Source organism: Streptopelia decaocto (assembly GCF_964273445.1).
Source record: "Streptopelia decaocto genome assembly, chromosome: 21".
Lineage (NCBI taxonomy): Eukaryota > Metazoa > Chordata > Aves > Columbiformes > Columbidae > Streptopelia > Streptopelia decaocto.
The window spans coordinates 4,739,554-4,758,289 of NC_138676.1; the positions used below are offsets into that span (position 1 = coordinate 4,739,554).

The following is an 18,736-nucleotide window of genomic DNA, read 5'->3' on the forward strand; positions in this document are numbered from 1 at the left end:
TGCCCTCCCAGGACTGCAGGGAAACGTTTCAGTTTGAATCCCAGCATCTGGTATGCATTTGGTTGCAGAATAAAGGCTCATTCATGCTACACATGCAGATTTCAGTGGTCATTGTCCAAGTGCTTCCACCCAAACTCTTCTGGGTAGAGTCCTTATCCTAGTAGCCCTGCAACCTTCTGGCCTCTCCTGTTTTGCCAAGGATCATCTATTTCTTGCAAACCCTACTGAGGAAGAGCCCTCCTGCAGTTGAAGTGACCTGTTCTGAGGGACACCCCATAGAAACAAGGAGTTTTCCCACCCACACAGCAGACACGATGACACCTTCTTCTGCTACCCAAAGACAGCCCAGCTGTTTATTGGTCTTAGTCGCTTTGAAAACGTGGAGGCTGCGACCTTCCCATTCAGGTGGAAGGAAATCAAGTGGCAGGGATCCCAGTGATGTCGCTCTTTGGCTCTCGTTCCCATCGCAGGCTGCGGTAACTGCAGGACAACATCTGAGGTCCTTCCTGTTTCTTGGTAAGTGCACATGGAGGGACTTTCTCCTGGATAAACCGCACAGACCAAAGGGGCAGACATTGCTTCCAGCTATTCCTGTATCATTTCCCCCCCATGTTCAGTTAACCGGTACCATCCACCCAATAATAAGAATCAAAGGAATTAGGCACTGGGATTTGCTTATATCACACTTTTCCATGATTCTGTAAACTGGCTCATAATTCTGTTCATCCCAGAGGTGGCTCAGAGAAGAAACACGACTGCTTTGCCTGATAATGGCTTGGTCCTGTTCTTGCTGACTGATTTCTGGGATGTTCAGCCTAGTCTGAATCCAGAATACTTTAATACCGAAGTGTTACACAGCCCTGGTTGCAGCCTGGAGAACAGGGGAACACCGAGCCAGGGTTCTCACACTGAAACTCCATGCTCATGTTTTATCTAAAAGGGAGAAGGGGGATTTCCCACTTCTACTGAATGCCTTTTTGCTTCCCGTTAATAAGAGCCACTGATCTCTGCTTGTCTGGATTCTTGCAGTAACTTGCAACCTCGGTTCTCTCAGTTTCCTTCAAGAATCAGTAAGATCCGACTTGTCTAAACTGCATTCGCTGTGGTTTGATTACAAGGCAGAACTGTGCTCCCATTGATCCTCATGTGGCTTCAGCAGAGCTTAAAAGAGTCAAGATAAGTAAACAAACTCAAGTACTTTTAAGATAATGCATTAGTGAGTGGTGGAAATTACTGGCACATAGTGCTGTGAAGGTTATAGTATAAATACATTAAGAAAAGGAAATATAAATTAGGATTGGCTTAGCGGTAGCTTTCAAGCATTTGGGGCCAAATGCAAAGTTTGGCTCAGGAAATTTCCAAGTGGCTGATTGGCATAGACGAAGAACAGAAGAACTGCTTAGTGGTGTATTAAGCTAAATGAACCTTTAATCTAACAGGCTGTGCAAGTTTTATATTTTTACGCGTTCGCATTAGAGGAAGAGCAAGCCGTTATTCTTTATAGCCTGGACAAATGATTTCTGACATCTCTTGTCTAGCAGCAGGCCAGGGCTGCTCAGCGAGCGCAGTGCGATAACCCACGGGCAGCAGGGTGGATTTATCGCTGTGCAAACGTGAGCAGAATTCGGCCCATTCATTTCCTGAACCCACCGGCTCACATCCTGTGCACGCTCAGCCACGCAATGGTGTGCGTCTCCGAGATGAAACCGCAAAGAATGGGGCCTTGCAAGATCATATATACACAGCGCTTTTCCTAAAGCGCCGTTCATCTCAATAAGGGTCTGAGGGTGATTTGCTGGGTGCCTTGTTCTTTTTAAGCCCTGTCCTATATATTGCTTGAGAATTGTTAATCCAGGCCACAATTTGCAAAGCACAGATGAAACCCCTGTACTCTGCATTGGGGAGGCCACACCTGGAGTGTTGTGTTCAGTTCTGGGCCCCTCCGGGCAGGAAAGAGATTGAAGTGCTGGAGCGGGTCCAGAGAAGAGCAACAAGACTGGGGAAGGGACTGGAACACAAGCCCTATGGGGAGAGGCTGAGGGAGCTGGGCTTGTTTAGTCTGGAGAAGAGGAGGCTTAGAGCTGAGCTCAGCACTCTCTAGAACTACCTGAAGGGCAGTTCTAGCCAGGGGGGGATTGGGCTCTTCTCCCAGGCATCAGCAATAGGACAAGGGGCCATGGGCTTCAACTCTGCCAGGGGAAATTGAGGCTGGAGATGAGAAATCAATTCTGTGCAGAGAGAGTGGTCAGGATTGGAATGGCTGCCCAGGGAGGTGCTGGACTCACCGGCCCTGGAGGTTTGTAAACTGAGATTGGATCTAGTAAATGGACTAGAGTTGGACCAAGCGTTGGACTCGATGATCTCTGAGGTCTTTTCCAACCCAGTCGATTCTGTGATTCTGTAACATGTTGTGCAAACCTAAGATTTTATTAATCAGACATGGAGTTCCTACGAAAGCGGTCAGGAAGACACACCTCATCAGAATAAGTGTGTTGTAGGAGAGGTTTGTGCTTTTAGTTCCAGCCCTTGCTCATTGTTTCCTTATGGTCTCAATCACCGAACACTGCAGACCGGCGGGCTGGTTGGGTTGTGTTGTTCAACCCTTGTAAGTGACGTTTGTCAAGTCGGTCTCCAGGTTCTCTTTGGAACCAAGAAGCTCTCCCGGCTTCTACTGCTGATTCTGACGGTTTGGTTTGTGTTGTAGAGAACGGGAAAAAACAACAACAAACCAAACAGAAAGAAAACCACACACTGGCCACAAATTGCTTCCTAACTTCAACTCTACTTACCCTTACTTCATTGTATATATTGTAGGAACATATGCTTGTGTGTGTATATAAATGTGTGCATATGCCTGTTATATATATAGTAAATGTATAAGTAGGTATATTGCTGTATATTTTTTCAGCTACTAGCTCTAAGGAGTGTTGGGGATTTCCAGCATTATAGCTACATTTGTGTTATTTTAATAGTGATGCCATCGCCTTAAGATGTTTTGGGCGAGCTAGATGGTTGCAGAGATGGAAGAAGCCCTTTCTTTCCTTCCCAGATAAACTGCCCCTGTGTCGTGTCACGACAAGTTCCCCGGGGTGGCAGGGGAGGGAGAACAAGCCTGAGTGTGCATGGAGGAAGGGGCCTCTTCTTATCTTCTAGATATTCTCTGCTCTGCTATGGTTTGTACAGATCACGCAAGCAGGGGTAGAAGTCACAAGTGCTCCAGGGGCTGCACTGGCTTTGGCAAGAAACCAGCAGAGGATGACTTAGAAAAAGTTTTAAAGCTTGCAGAGTTCAGCGGGGGGATTATTGTTCGTGTCTTTTGCCTGCGTCATGAATAGGAAGACACAAAAATGCGGTATTTCAACATTTCACCTAAGGTGGGCTGGTGAAACCACCTGTCAGCAGAGCGTATTTCTGTCAAAACCGGGAATAAGCGCTGGTGGCAGACTGACGGCCCCAGATTCCTGCCCTGTGTCTCCTGCCCAGCGCAGGGCCGGTTGAGCGCTGCGCTCCGTCCCTCCGCTCCTGGCACAGGGAAGGGGTGGAAGGGAAGGCAGGGACTGTGCTCCTGGGACGTGTTCAACGCTCCTGTGCCGTGAGCTGGTACATCACGGCAATATGAGATTCTGCAAAAGCGGAGACCCTGAGAAAGGGAAAAAACACAACAGCCCCAGCACAGGCTGTTGGTGGAGCAGCCTGGAAGGTGTTAGCACATCCTCAGAGTCCAACCCGCTAGTTACTTCACGTGCTTTCTGAAAACTTGAACCCGTATTGGTAAAGGGTTGCGTTTCCTATTGCCATTTGCTTTATGCGGCATTTTGAACACATTGCAAGGTGGGGAGACTCCTATTCTGTGCATGGGGAGGGGAAAGCAAATTATTTCTCTACCCCAGTCCATCCCATTCACTGAAATCAATGGGATGTAAACATGTTTAGGGCTCTTCTGAATGGGAACGTAAATGTCCTTCTCTGCATGTCTTAATAGGTCCCATTCAGCCATCAGCATAGAAGATTAATTGTCACCAATTACTGCAAACATTTACATGTTCTCTTCTCAGCCTGGTCTTCTGATGGGCTGAAGCCGTGCCAGTCTCGCTAATCACATTTCCTGGCTGAAGCTGGTTTATAGATGGCTTGGATATCACTGGCACACAAGTGAGGGAGGAAAATCAATGCTTACAACTCGATTCAAACGCCGCTGAATCCAAGGGAACGATTACTCTTCAAGCCGGCGTGCCCTGAATGAGGCCAGACAAAAGAAAGCTTTGATAGCCATTGATTTCTGAGGAAGAAGGAGCTGCATCTTTTGCCGGGTTTGAAAAGGAGTTGTTTAAAAGTAAAGGCAAAATCTATGCTGGGTTGGGGAAGACGAGCGTGGTCGTGCGGAGGTTGCGATGATGAGAGGCAGGAAGGCTCCGGTCTCTAATGAAGAGAATTGATAGGGGCTGTGCTGGGTGTACGGGAGCGCTCTGCTCTGAGAGACGAGACGCTGAGAGCCGATAATGAGAATGAAGAACTTCCTTTGATTATTGCTTCTCATTTCCTATAATGCAATCTACATCTCTAAAGCGAGCTCTTCTGTTAGACGTTAGATCCCCTCGCCTCTTCCGCGTGCTTAGATCTTAGGCAGTAGTATTGAAAAGAAAGGTTAACCTGAATAAGGTAGAATATAAGCCTCTTTTTCTTCTGCATTAATTCTGTGTAACACCACAGGTATGAGCGGAGCCATTTCAGATATACAGCAAAATCTGGCAAGCAGGAAAGTGCAGAACGGTGCGTGGCAGCAGCCAAGACAGTACTGAGAACGAAAGCGAGGTGATGGCTGAACCCCCAGGGTTGGGCCTGGATTTCTACAGTTTCTTTTAAAAGAGATAGCTGGAAACAGATGGAATTGTTGTGTGTCTAGATGCCTACTTTTGAAAATCTAGCCTCGAATCGCATTTGAAAATAGCTATTGAACCCGTAATTATGTTAGACGTGTCATACCAGGTTGTATATGCAAATGGGGCTGGTAGTTTGGCTTTGTACAAATGACGCAGACAGTTTGTCAGGAGCAGGTGCTGGTTTTGAACGCTTGCATCGCAGTTACGCAAGGATGTGCAAAGACGGCGAGCGCGACGCATCTGGGGCTGGATGTGCGAGCGCTCACACATGGCTGGTTTTACACGTGCAAAACCGAGAAATTGAAAACTGGTTTTGAAAACAGCATCTTAATCCTTCTGTGCTTTCCATATCTGTGAAAAGGGGATGGAGATAACACTCATCACTCTGCTGATGGCAAAGAAAACTGGTGGAAATTTCTCTGCCTTTGTTCTATCGCAGTGGCTGGCGGAACATTCACAGTTATTATGGGGCAATGTCTGCTCTTCAAACCCTGTTGCTTGATCAGGGCCGTGGGTAGTGTGTACAGCAATAATTAGAGCCAAATGATGGCACTGCACATTTCAGAACAAACAGGATGCACATATAGAGAAAAAACCTTCTTGATTGACATGCAAGAGGAAATGAAATTAGAGAGACACTAATCCAGAGAACCAAACCCAGCAGTTCTGATGTGTGCTGGCAGTTAGCTGATGGTAACAGCAGCAAAGGGCGATCAGCAAAGCTCCGCTCTGCGCCACACTATTTAAACCCCACATTATTTCAAAGGCCACAAGCTCGCCGTGCATTTATGCGCCTGACTAATCTCAGTTAAAACCAATGGAACTATTATTGTGTTTGAACTTGAGCAAAACGTTTGAACCCTTTCCCAGATTGGCACCTAAATTCATGCCGGTTTTCTCCCTGAACGTGGGGCCGCCTGTGCAGACCTGTGTGGTTCCTGTGTTCAAAGGCTGGCGTTCCCTCTGCCTGGCGTAAGCTCAGCTTTACCTTAAGCTGCGAACGCCATGGGGTAGGGATGGGATGCTTCTAGGATTCACTAATTGGTTTTGCACCAAAAACCCCTTATTTTTCAGGAATTTTCATCCCAACCGAAAACTCGTCTCTGATTTGACGCATACCTTGATTCAAAGGGACAATTATCTAGTCACAGCATTCGATCCCATTTGCATAATCTCATCTCAATTGTTCAACTGCTTCAAGTACTTTTGTGTTAGCAGTATAGTCCACAAATAAACTGACACTCCAAACCAATGTGTTGCAAGGGAGAGAAACATAAAGCAGCATGGAAAAAGGATTCCTTCCCTACCATCATTTACACCCAACCTAACATTTCATGTCTATTACTCAAATGAAATTCTACATCAAAGGTCCTGTAAGACTTGGGGATATGCTACAGCAAAATCGAAATAATATTCGGTAGGTGGGAAGTTGAGCGAGATGCCTGGAACACTGTCTAATTGCCACATAAGGGTACATTTGGGTGTTATTGATGGTTATTTATGTTATTTATTACCCAGATCTGAACCCAGTGCTGGAAGAAACTCTCTCTGTGTCCTCAGGCAAATACCTTATAGCACTTCCATGCTTGCTGAGAGGTGTTTAATGTGCAGAGACACTGAGCATCATTGAGCCGAGATTTTCCAAAGCGGTTGCTGACTTGGGGTAATCCATTTCTGACCTCTGCGAAGGGCTCGGTTTCCAGACACATTAAAACCATCAGGAAGGACTGAAATGATGCCCCTGCCATCCTTCTCCCCCAGAACAAGCTGGTGACAGCAAATATGTACAATTCTTAAGGGAAATCCTCTGCAAGCTCCTAGGTGTATAGTTGAAAAGAGGCAGTGGCAGCAAGAAGAGCGGGAGAATTTTATCTTATCTATCTTATTTATCTTATCTATCCCTTAGAACCCCCAAGGGCTTCAAGTGCTTTGATCCCGATGAGGATCAGCAGCTTCGGGGCAGGAACTGGTGAAGTTGGAAAGATATGTTGACCCCCAAACTATGGGGCTTCATAGGGAGTTAATTCCTCTCTCGGACATGACATCTGATGGGCTTCTTAGGGAAGTTGGGTCTAATTATTGCTGTACCCGCTACCCAGGCCATTGCCCATGTCCCTGATCTGCTTCTTGTAAAGCAACAGGGTTTGAAGAGCAGACATTGCCCCGTCATAACTGCAAATGCCTCTTATAAAGGCTGAGTTTCCCATTTGCAAGTGGAAAATTTTACCATAGTCAGATGAAATACCACGGGGGAGTGGGTCAGTGGGTCTTAAAATACCCCCATACAGCTGGTTTAGGTTGGTGTAAATGGTCCTGGTTTTGCAACTCACCCCACACAGGAAACCTCTTGTACACACTGCAGACCCAACAATCTACATGTGCTGTGAACAGGCAAGAAGCACCTGAGGTTGGTATTTTTCTCCCAGGGGCTATGGTAGCGATTCTTATTTACACACAGGCTCTTTGTATTACCCGAATGGTGTAAAAAACCCCTATTTCTCTAAAGGAAGCTTTGGTAGCAATGCAAGGTTATTGCTGGGTAAGATCCTCAGCTGGGATGTATTAGTATCGCTCCAACAAAGTGGTGCTGGGCTGATTTACACCACCGGAGGCTTTAGAACATCATTGTATTTATGGTATAGCTATGGGAAGGGGTCAAAGAGACTGTACAGGCAATATAAATGCGTCTTGTAAGGTGCAGCTGTAAGTTACATTTATTCCAAGGCTCATTTCCGTTGCCCGTGGAGAAGTGTGAATATGAACCAGATACAATTCTTGTTTAGTTGGAAATTTCTTTGAATGGTGCTGGGAGAACTGGCTACAACTTACCCACGGGTGATCTATTGTGATTTGGCACTTGGTAGGACTTGGCGGCTACTCGCAAGCAGAATATTGATTGTGAAGAATAAATTCAATATAATAGCAGAACAAGGGAGCAGGACATCATTGACACCATTTACAGCCCGCAGTTCTGGAGCACCCTCTGTTTGAAGTGGATGGCAAATGTTAATTAAGGTGCCCTCTCTGGCATCAAGCCCCTTGATATATTGCCTCATTTAGATATTTCTGTCTGTAAAACGGGAATGATACTTATTTCAAAGTAGCTGTTCCTAACAGTGCAGCTGTGAATTTCACCCGTCCATCCAACTCACTGTAACTACGGGTAACAACCAAGATTTTGGAGGGGCTGGATGATGTTTTCCTCTTGTGTTTGCACAGCCCCCAGCACAGCAGGATTGCGGTGCATAAAAATCAGGCTTCTACCCACTGGTGCCACACAAGCGAAAAACAACAGTAGCGTTTCATGGCAGCACCAAGTCAGGGCTTGAAATGTGCGTCATGGAACCGATTCAATCCTTTGCAAGAAAACGAGGAACAGCTTAGGAGACAAACGGTACCGCTTTACTATTCCAGGTATTTCCAATGCTATTTAAGGCGTCCCCCTTCTTGCTGGGTGGAAACGTATGGAGCATCATGATCCCAGCCCTTCACATGTGCCCAAGGGCTTTGCTGCACCGCGCCATTAATGAGGTTTCTGTCGTGTGAGAACTTGCTGCATTTCATTAGGTAGAGGAGAAAGAAAAGACTCGTTTTTACAAATCAGGAGATGAAAAATCTCGCTGGAACACACCGCCCTCCCCACTGGCAATTATTTCATAGGCGCTGACCACAAATGATTAATTCTGCACTAGCATGAACTGCAGGGCCTCGTTAATACTACATGAAAGGGGAAAAAGTGGCACTTGCCTTGCGTTTGATAACAACAGGGGGGTGAGGATACAGTTCGAACCTCTTTCGATGCCAGGCTATGAAGGGCCAGGGTGTTTATCAGCATCACGTGTACTCGGGGTGCTGTTTGCTCATCCACGTGCAGAACCTTTGGCATTTTCCTCCTAATCTCCTGCTGACAGGGACTGGCCTGCAAGGTGTTTGTGCTGGCGGTGACAAGAGGGTTCAGTCCCAAGGGCTTGAATTTGGTGTCTGGGGAAAGCAAAGCCATCCAACGCATCTCCTGGCACTCAGGTTCAAATTTATAATGGCTTGCTTTCTATTTGAATGTCGTGCTGCTGCTTGGTGGGTGATAGAAAGCTGGTGCTGACAACAGCTGTCAGGGTATTGTCATATCTGCACATCCTTAGAAAATAAGAGGGAGGCTTCCTAGGGAAGGTGTGTGAGATGGACATCTCTTATCTGCATGTTGTGGGGATTTGGGAGCACCTCAAAAAGCACCTTTTGCCGCTGGGACTTGCCCAAGATTCAGGAGAACTATTGGGAGAGTGGAGTTGAAAGGGCAGCACCTGTGTCTCATGAACATAGACAAGAGTTTAAAAGATGTCTAAAGCAGTGTTTGTGTAGCTTGTCAGCAACCTTTAGCAATCCTCTCAACCCATCCTATTATTTCTTGCTGTTGTTTTTTTTTTTCCCCTCCGCTTTATGCTGCTTTCTAGATTCAATCTTTGTGCACATGGACATGGTGGGGACAGAATAACGCCGAGCAAACCCGAGCCCTATTCTCTTCAGGTCTGTTTATATAGGGGATGAGTAAGACACAGGCGCCCGGCGCAGCCCATTGTAACGCACAAAGCCTCGCGGATGGGATCCAAAACGCTGTCAGCTGCTAAACTACAGCTCTTTTGATGACTCTGCTTGTTGGGGATAATTAGACTGGTGCAGCACAGACACACACACGGATGTCTCTATTCTTTTTGCAACTGCAGAGCGCATGCTGTGAATCCACTATGAGCGCCGGTTAAAACCCAGGGCAGTGTTTGCAAGTGTGAGCAAGACTCGGGAGTCTGAGATGCGCTCTCAAACACACAAGTCTCATCAGGAGACATGACATTGAAAAGCTTCTACTCGTGATCTTTCTAAGAGCAGGATTGCCCCTGATTTCTCTTGGTGTGCTTATTCAGGAGGTCCCGAATAACCTTCAAACATGGGCTCTTGCATAGCAAAGTGGCAGAAGCAATCTAGGGGGAAACTTCTAGAGTGCTTTACAAGAAAATACTGCAGAATTCTGCAGAAATGGGGCAGCATGCTGCCACTGTCACCAGGTCCCCAAGGGGGAAGAATAATCAGTATTTTATACAAACAAAGCTCCATTCCAATAGGCCATGCTGGATATCTGAAATCACTAGTTTATCTAGCGGATCTTTGACTCGGAAATCTCGTCAGTACATTTATACCGGCTCTTGACTGTGAAGCGAGAGAGAAAAACGGACAGCAAAGGAAAAGATAACACCGGTATCTCTATCACTCGAAACCGATATGTAGCTTGAAAGGGAATTGCACACTCAGTGCTAGTTATTAACTCCGTGGGGTTTTGGCACAGAAGGCACAAAGTCATTTTTCGGTCTCTGTCAGTGACATGCGGGGTCCGGTTGCGCTTTCTGCAGCTCCTTCCCAGGGCAGAGGGTGGGAGCACGTTCAGGACCTTTGCTCCATGACAAATCATGGCAGAGCCCGAAGCACAAGGCGGCAGCGAGTACTGCAGGGACTCGCTGACCTTGCTCCCCGTGAGCAATCTGTGTACAGGGATGCTCTGTCCTTAAACAGTCTTCTCAAGGTTTGTGGCCACAGCGTTTTCTTTGTCCATAGCAGACCTTGAATATATGATTGTTCCACTTCTCCCAACTATCAGATATGATTCATACAGTGTCCTGAATCACTGAGGTCCTATGGAGCGCTACTGCTGCCGTTCTTTTCAGAGTGTGATCTTATCACAGGAACAACATCTTCAGCCTCTGATAAGAGAAGGTCTCTCTCCATTTGAAAATTTTATACAATGTCATGGAAATAGATGTTCTTCTTAGACCAGATATCTAAGTCTTGCCATTAAGCTAATAGATTGAAACTCTACAGATTTAGGTGCAAGTGCCAGCCTAACTACAGATTTGACGTATCTAAGCTTATCTGTGCCTCAGTTTCCAGACTATACAGTGGAATTAAAAAGCCCTCTATGTTTTATCACTTCAGATCTGTCCGATAGAGATCTCCCCACACCAAAAGCAATTAAGCCGCTGGCACATAACAATGTGAGCACTGCAGTAATCATCTCTCAGTCCCACAGCAGAAATCTGCAATTAAAAAACAAAATCCATATGCAGAGCAGCCGGGGGACTCGGTCCCAAATGTATATTTGCTCAAGCCCTTTTCCAGCGCACCTTCTGGCAGCTGCCGGCTCCACTGCAGCATCCGTGTTCCGCCACGCAGACCTGCTGGATCCTTTCCAGCCCAGATGTGCAAAACTGCTGAGAGGCCTCAGCGCTGAACCCAGGGGTTGCAATGCATGAACCAGCCCCGTTCATTGCTCCAACCCTTCCTCAAGTTACAAGGCAGAGGCTCCTCCGTTAACCCCGGCGTGAGCGAGGAGCCGCTGCCTCGCAAGAGCCGAAACGGGCGCAGAGGGAAGGTCACGCTAGGGAAAGCAAATTCTTCCTCTTGCCCTATTTGTAAACGGGTCACAAATCCTTCCTACGAAGCTTCTGCTTACAAACACCCATTGGTGTGATGGCTGACACGCACTACTGGAAATGGAAGTGTTATATGTTGGTGAGATGGGTTCTCTACTGCATGGTCCAGTGGTTCTATCCAAGCCCAGATCCCACTGGCTTGACTAACGGGCACGGATCACTAGGGGCATCTTTTCCCTAAGCCCTTGTGGCTACAGCACCTGGATTTTCCATCCAGGAGCTGAAGATTTCCTGCCGTGCTGTTAAGAAACTTTGAGATCCACTTTCAGTGTAGCCTTCTGAACTGTTGCTTCTCGAAACACTTTTAGCCATCAGCTTCTTCACTTGGGATGGGGTTTTCCTCCACATCCCCCAGGCCAACACAAGTCACTGTGAATCACAAAAACCCCTCTAAAGCTTGGGCTTAAGTGGGACTTAGGGGATGCCTGTGCTTTGGGCTGGTCCTTTGGAGTACGATGCGTTTCAGCCAAGGGTATTTGCAGAAAACTAACACCCTGAAAGCAAAGCCACGAAGGAACAGGAACCACTTCAAAACCGAAAGATTATCTGCAGCGCTTTTCTCTCCATGCCGTATTTTCCCAAATCCAGCTCAAACCCTTGAGGAATAAGAGACTTCGCAGCCTTTCTGGGCTGAAATACTGCGATGTTGCTAAATCTGTTACTAGGCAAAACATGTTTTAGTAGCCTAGAAAACATTTTCAAAACACAAGGGAAGATTTTACTGTTTGTAAACTGGATCTGAGCTGCTTTTCTTTGAGAATAATGAAACTCTTAATACTTCTAAATTCTCCTAGTTACTGAGAAAGCAAATCTAAATCGGACCGGCTTGGTTCTATTCAGGACCAGGGAGAACACGGTGCAGCTTTGTGAATTAGCTCCTCTTCATGGGCATGAACACAGAGTTAAACCCAGGTGGTGGGAGGAAACGTTTAAACTGCACAATATTCCTGTCCATGAAGGGGAAGCGTTTGCAGTTATGTCTGGATCACTCTGTAGCACAGCATTACACGTTGAATCAACATTACAGACCAATCTGTAGATGATATTCTCCCCTTTTCAGGCTGAGACGATGGCAAGTTGAGTTTTGGAAAGCTCCGCCACCCGTGTCAAGGACAGTGCTCATGTCTCACACTTAGAGCACAGGGCACGGCATCCAGAGAACCACGAGGCCTGTAATGGAAGAGCTCTGTTCATGGGCAGTGATCTCCCCAGTCTGAGTAATGACAGAGCCCAGAGAATTACCTTCATTTTTCTGGGTCTGGATCTCTTCTGAAACTACCTCAAAATCCCAAGTTGTATGCAGAAACTCAAGCCATGTTTAATATTGTGTATATTTATATATTCGTGCACATATCCACACCCAGAATTTAAAAAAAAAAAAAACAAAAAACAACAAACAGGAATTTTTCTCATACCAGAATTTTAACTTTCTGGTTTTGAGGATGTTTTGGAGGAGTTTAAATTCTGATGAGAAACTTAAAACTGAATCACTGGATTGTAGAGCCACACTGATTCCTGCACCATGCAGGATTTCAACTGCTTATCCCCCTATTAGTTCCAATAACTTTAGTTAAAGGCCTCTTCCATCCTGAAGAAAACTAGTCTAGCACTAAATTTCCCAATGTTTAGTGTGAGATACATGTTACATGTAGGTTTTTTAAACATTGCTTGTACACACATAATAGTTTAAAGTGATGCCCTGTGGAAGCCTGTTCTTGTGTTTAGGGCCTCGTGACCCTGGGGATGTGGTCAGAATTCTGTGTGGCCCCAGGTAAAGTGTTTGTCTCAGTGCTCAGATTGCTAAATGGCAATTGCAACATCACCTTTGCCTTCCTTCCTTGTTTAAATCCGAAACCACTTTGGACAGGGCCAGCCTGCTCCTGCATGACTAGACAGTACGGAATAGAATGGGCTAATTGCAGAATAAAAAAATGACTAGTGCTGAAAAAAATATAATGGAACAGCTCTTTGGAGTAATAGTCCAAAGCGATGACATACTGCAGTGCTTTGAGCAATTTCCACCCAGCCAGGATCATCCTGGCCGTCTGAGCTCTTATTGCTGTTATGAACTGTAAGCATGGAGAAGAATGATTGAATAATTTGAAGAGAATAAAGCTGAGTTGTCCATTGGTAGGAGTGTGAGGTACAGAGGTTACTGGAGCTGGGTTAGAAGCTGAAATGCAATGTGAGCACTCTCCAGGATCTCAGTAGTGCCTCAAAACACCATTCTTGTGATCTCCAGGTAGCTCTAGTGTGTGTAACCCCGGCTTCAACAGTTCTCCCCATCCCAATCGGTCCCCCAGCTCTAACACCAAGCCAGGAGCCACCGATGCCCACAGCGATGGCATTTGGTGACAGGCCTGCCAGCCTCGTTTGACAACCTGGAGCTTTGTTTCTCATGAGCCATCCAAACAGATGGTGACCACTCCAGAGTATCAGCCTGGCTTGTATTTGTACACAGGACCTACAGATCGGAAATCCGCTGAATTCTCTGCCTCCTGTTGTAACTGCGGCTTTGGGGTAGAAAACAGGGGTTTGGGAGAGGACTCAAAGGGCTTTAAGGCTACTTCTCAATACTGTCTTTGGGAGACAGGATGTTTTTATCTCCTTGGTAACTCTGCGATCTCTTTCATTCACACTCTCACAGTAACGTAAGTTAAAAAGCAGCTTCTGGGAAGCAGTGACCTTTAGGGAATGTCCTTTTGCCATGTGCTCCTATCTCTCCCGCTTCCGAACCTGTGTGCCGTTCCACTCGGTGCCCTTGGCAGCACTACTTAGTTGCTTGGTTTTATTTCTCTTTTGCTTCTTATCTGCATTTTAATGCTGAGTTATTCGTAGTATTTCCAGCAGGCTGGAATAAGGGCGCTAATTGCTCCCTCCCATTGGGAAAGCGGTCCCCTCCCCATAGAGTTGTCCAACAGGGTTATAGCACAGTATCTTGAATTTAGCATCAAGACAGTTTTACCTGTCTGGCTGTTTATATCTGCAATAAGTATTCTTTGCAGTTGGGGATATTTCACCCCTTTCTCTGGCTTGCTCTCTGTGTTTAACCTTCTTTATCTTGTATGGTAAAGCTTTGGGTCCATTTTTGTCAAATGTTAGTGTTTACTGGGCAAGAATATGAACCATAGACGTAGTTCCTCAACTAACGGTTAGGTAAGACTGGGAATAACTGTCAGCTTTGATGGCACTGTTGTACAGGTAATAACTAGTTTCTTTCATAGTATCAAGCTGTTTCTTCTCTAGCTACACTGAAAGATGCACGTCTGCTCTTCCAAACGAGCAGAGCATGAAGTCACTGCTCTCCTACTATCTCCATTCACAGGCGTCGTACGTATAGAAATGCTGTATGTTGATTTCAATAGATAACTCTAGATCACTGACAGATATAAGGAGCATAAGTAGGACAATGGGCACATTAGGTTTTCTGTGTGTACTAGTGGATCCATGGCAATCTCATGAATCCACAGAAGACATATGTCCTTAAAACTGCACGTATCTCTATACTTATAAAAACAAACTGCATGAAGACAGGCTATAAAACCACCGAGTTCTGATTGGTATCAGCAACAAAAGGAAAACTTAAGCAGCTCAAGGAATCATCCAAATCCCCGCTGGTTTCATTTGCATCCTAAAGCACACAGTCCCACTTCAGGAGTTGCTATGTTTAAAACTGGGAGAATCATTATTAAGTTATCATTAGGTTGCTACCTAATTAATTTAAAGCATAAGCACATGCAAGGAGATTACACCAGGGCATTGCTAACTCGGGCACGAATAACCTACCACTTTGGACTATGGAAATTTTAGTCTATTGCTCCGTTCCTTGACTCGTACGCGGATTAAAGAAAATCTCCCGGGCGACCAAAAGCAATTGCACCGAGGGCTTCCTATTTTCAAGGCATAGGAACCACGGGCTCTGATCTCAACTGGGGGTGCAAAAACACCGCCTCCCCGCCGCTCCCCGAACTTTGCAGCGGTGCGGAGGCCCCTTCAGCACCGCGGCTCCCGCGGGCGGCGGGGACGGGACGCGGCGCTCCCCGGGACGGCACCTGCCGCCCCCCCGCCACCTCCCTCGCCCCCCCGGAGCCGGGGCAGCGACCATGCGCATCCCCGGCCCGTCCAGCATCCCCGCAGCGCCCCGGGAGCGCATCCCCCGCTGGCCAGGCCGCTCCGGGAGCGCATCCCCGGGGCGCTCCGGGTGCGCATCCCCCCGCTGCCCGGCATCTCCCGCCGGCCGGAGCTCCCCCCCGCTTCCCGAAAGGCGCCCGTCGCTTCTCGCCGCCGTAAAACGAAAGGGGGAAGAAGGGGCCGTGCGCCGACTTACGCCCGGGCTTTTGGGAAGCCCATTGACAGCAGGATCTCCAGCGACGAGCCATGTTTGATGGTCCCCGCGCGGTGCTGCCGGTTCCGCCGGGGGATGACTTTGCTGTACAGCTCGTCTTTGGCAGCCATGGCGTGCGGTGCGGGCTGCCCGCGCTGGGCCATCACGCAGCCATCGCCGGCCGCGCTGGGCCATGCACACCCGCAGAGCCCCGCCGGGGGCCGGGGCCGGGCCCTCCTCCGCCCCCAGCCCAGCCCACCCCGCCGCTCAGCGCCCACCCGCCGCCCCGGCCACGCGTGTGCGCCCCGCGGAGCCCGCGCAGCCAGCGGCGGCTTCGCAAAGGAGAAGCCGCGGCCCCAGCGCAGCCCGGCCCCCCCCGCTCTTAAAGCCGCCTCCGGGCGGGCGGAGGGACGGGGAGGGCAGCCCCACGCGGTCCCCGGGGCGCCCACCCGGCGTGGGCGATGCTCGGGGGATGACCCACGGGAGGATCACAGAACCGCAGAGTGTCAGGGGTTGGAAGGGCCCTGGAAAGCTCATCCAGTGCAATCCCCCCATGGAGCAGGAACACCCAGATGAGGTTACACAGGAAGGTGTCCAGGCGGGTTGGAATGTCTGCACAGAAGGAGACTCCACAACCCCCCTGGGCAGCCTGGGCCAGGCTCTGCCACCCTCACCCCAACAAGTTGCTTCTCCTCTTTCAGTGGAACCTCCTGTGTTGCAGTTTGCACCCATTGCCCCTTGTCCTGTCCCTGGTTGTCACCAGAAGAGCCTGGCTCCATCCTCCTGACACTCCCCCTTTCCATCTTGATCCCCAGGAATGAGTCCCCCCTCAGTGTCCTCTTGTCCAGCTCCAGAGCCCCAGCTCCCTCAGCCTTTCCTCACACGGGAGATGCTCCACTCCCTGCAGCATCTTGGTGGCTGCGCTGGACTCTCTGCAGCAGTTCCCTGTCCTGCTGGAACTGAGGGGCCACAGCTGGACACAAGATTCCAGGTGTGGTCTCCCCAGGGCAGAGCAGAGGGGCAGGAGAACCTCTCTGACCTACTGACCACCCCCTTCTAACCCACCCCAGGTCCCATTGGCTTCCTGGCCACAAGCACGGATGCGCTGAATGAGGAGTGGGGGGATGCACTGAGCAGGGCCACTGCTGGAGCAGATAGGAGAAATGGAGGCTTACTCTAAAAAAGCAATAGCACGTGGCCAAATAATTATTTTGGGGTTGTTTTTGGTGGAAAAGAGCATGATATTGACCTAATGCTGTGGGAGAGAGAGCAGAGGGGAGGTGAGGAGCAGCGCACAATAACGCTGGGACTTTGGGGGCTCTGGCTGCCATTTGATGTGCCTCTGATGTGGTAGCACTGGTGGTTGAAGTCAAGGTAGCGAGAGACAGAAGAGCTGTGCTCCAAAATTTCCATCTCAGTCTTGTGCTTCTGCATCCCTCTCAGGCTGCCACTTGGAACATACGGGACTGCCCTTCCCGCTGTACGGTCTGCGTGTTCCTACGGGCTGGGTGGGACAAATATCGCTGCTTTCTTCCTAGTTGTATTTCAGTTCAGGCTTCAGTTTGGGGTGTAAACCAAGGGGTTTATCCGGCATCCTCCTCCTTTGTCTCATTTTCTTCCCTCCTCCATCACACACCTCAGAGCCTCCCTGCTTTCTCCTTCACTTGTAAAGACCAGCAGAAACCACTATGGATCTTCCCAGAGCAGGCCCAGCTCATGGCACTGTAAACAGCATGAAATTGCAACCGTGCAAATAAATCAAAACCACTATGAGGCATTTTTAAAACGTGCCGGAGATGGGGAAAAAAAGACCCTCCCCGGTATCTGCTCATTCCCCTCTCGTTATTTGATGAGAAGTTCCAGTGCTACACTGGGCTCTGTGTTCCCATCCTCGCGCTGCCTGAACCAACAAGCGCCGTGAAAATTAAAGCTCCAGAAGGACGGCGCACAAAGCGCTGCTTGTTTGTTCCTTGAAGTCACTTTTCGCTTCTTTGATGTCGCTGAGGCGCCGATTCTTTCGTTTACCCTCGCTATTAATTGGCGAGAACTTCGTTAAAGTCAGTGGGGGAAAGCAAGGAGTGTTTAGTCATGGATTTCAGCCGGGTTAGGCAGTTTGTAACCATGAAATCGGGATCAGGCACCCCGTCTATTCCATTTTAATAGAGGAGGAGAGTTAAGGATTATTAATAACAATATTTGCACTGAACCATAAGAAGCGTTTGTCACCGACAAACTCATCCCCAGCACCACAGAGACACAGCTTGTTCGGGATCTATGAAAGAAGAAGATGAAGAGCCCAAATTAATGCTGATCCCACCTTCCCACCTCCCAAACAAGCACTGCAGGCAAGAATCTGATCGATGTACAGGGATCGGCAGCCAACAATCTGCAGGGTTTGCTGTGCTTTGGTTTAACTTGATCTGCTTCATTCATGCCTGTTTTCTCGCTCCAGCTGTATTACTCCATCAGGAAATAACAATAAAAATGCAATTAGCTATGGAAGCAGCTTCCAGGGACTCTGCCCTGATGAGAATCTCTTTCCTCCAACCATGCAAAATTCAACTAAAAAAATCCACATTGTAGAAGTTGTGATCCAGAAGTTCTGTTGGTTGGATGATTTGCTACAACTGACTCCATTGGAAGCATCAAAGATGTTACAACAACCAAGAAGGAACAGAAATAAGATGTTTACACATCCATTCTAGCTGAGTAACCCATAAGTGAAACTGGCTGCGTACGCCTTGAAATGGGTTTTCAAACCTGCCTTGTGTCCTTGTGACTTTAGTGCATTTGATCTGGCTGTGCTTCTTTACGTTAAATCCCCTTCATTAGGAAGTAGTCTTTTTATTATTATTATTATTTTTATTTTACCACTTCAATGATGGAAAACGTGCAACGCAGAATTAATTGAGGGGGAAGTGGACAGTGAGTGCGAGAGCTGCTATAAACTTCAATGAGAAGGGGTCAAGCTCCTAATGAATTTGAGCCAAATTTATCTGCCTTCCCAGCCTGATGCCACCTCCTGGCATTCACATGCAAAGGGTTTGCTCTCTAACAAT

General features: G+C 47.9%; 1 protein-coding gene across 1 annotated transcript in view; it reads right to left on the minus strand.

Annotated features, from left to right (window-relative positions):
* UBASH3B (ubiquitin associated and SH3 domain containing B) overlaps positions 1 to 15,927 on the minus strand; it is a 60,971-nt gene extending 45,044 nt beyond the window's left edge. Inside the window, exon 1 of the mRNA XM_082070588.1 lies at positions 15,681 to 15,927. Coding sequence (XP_081926714.1) covers positions 15,681 to 15,841 — 161 coding nt within the window. The 5' untranslated portion in view covers positions 15,842 to 15,927. The remainder of the gene's footprint in view (positions 1 to 15,680) is intronic.
* Positions 15,928 to 18,736: the final 2,809 nt, after the last annotated feature.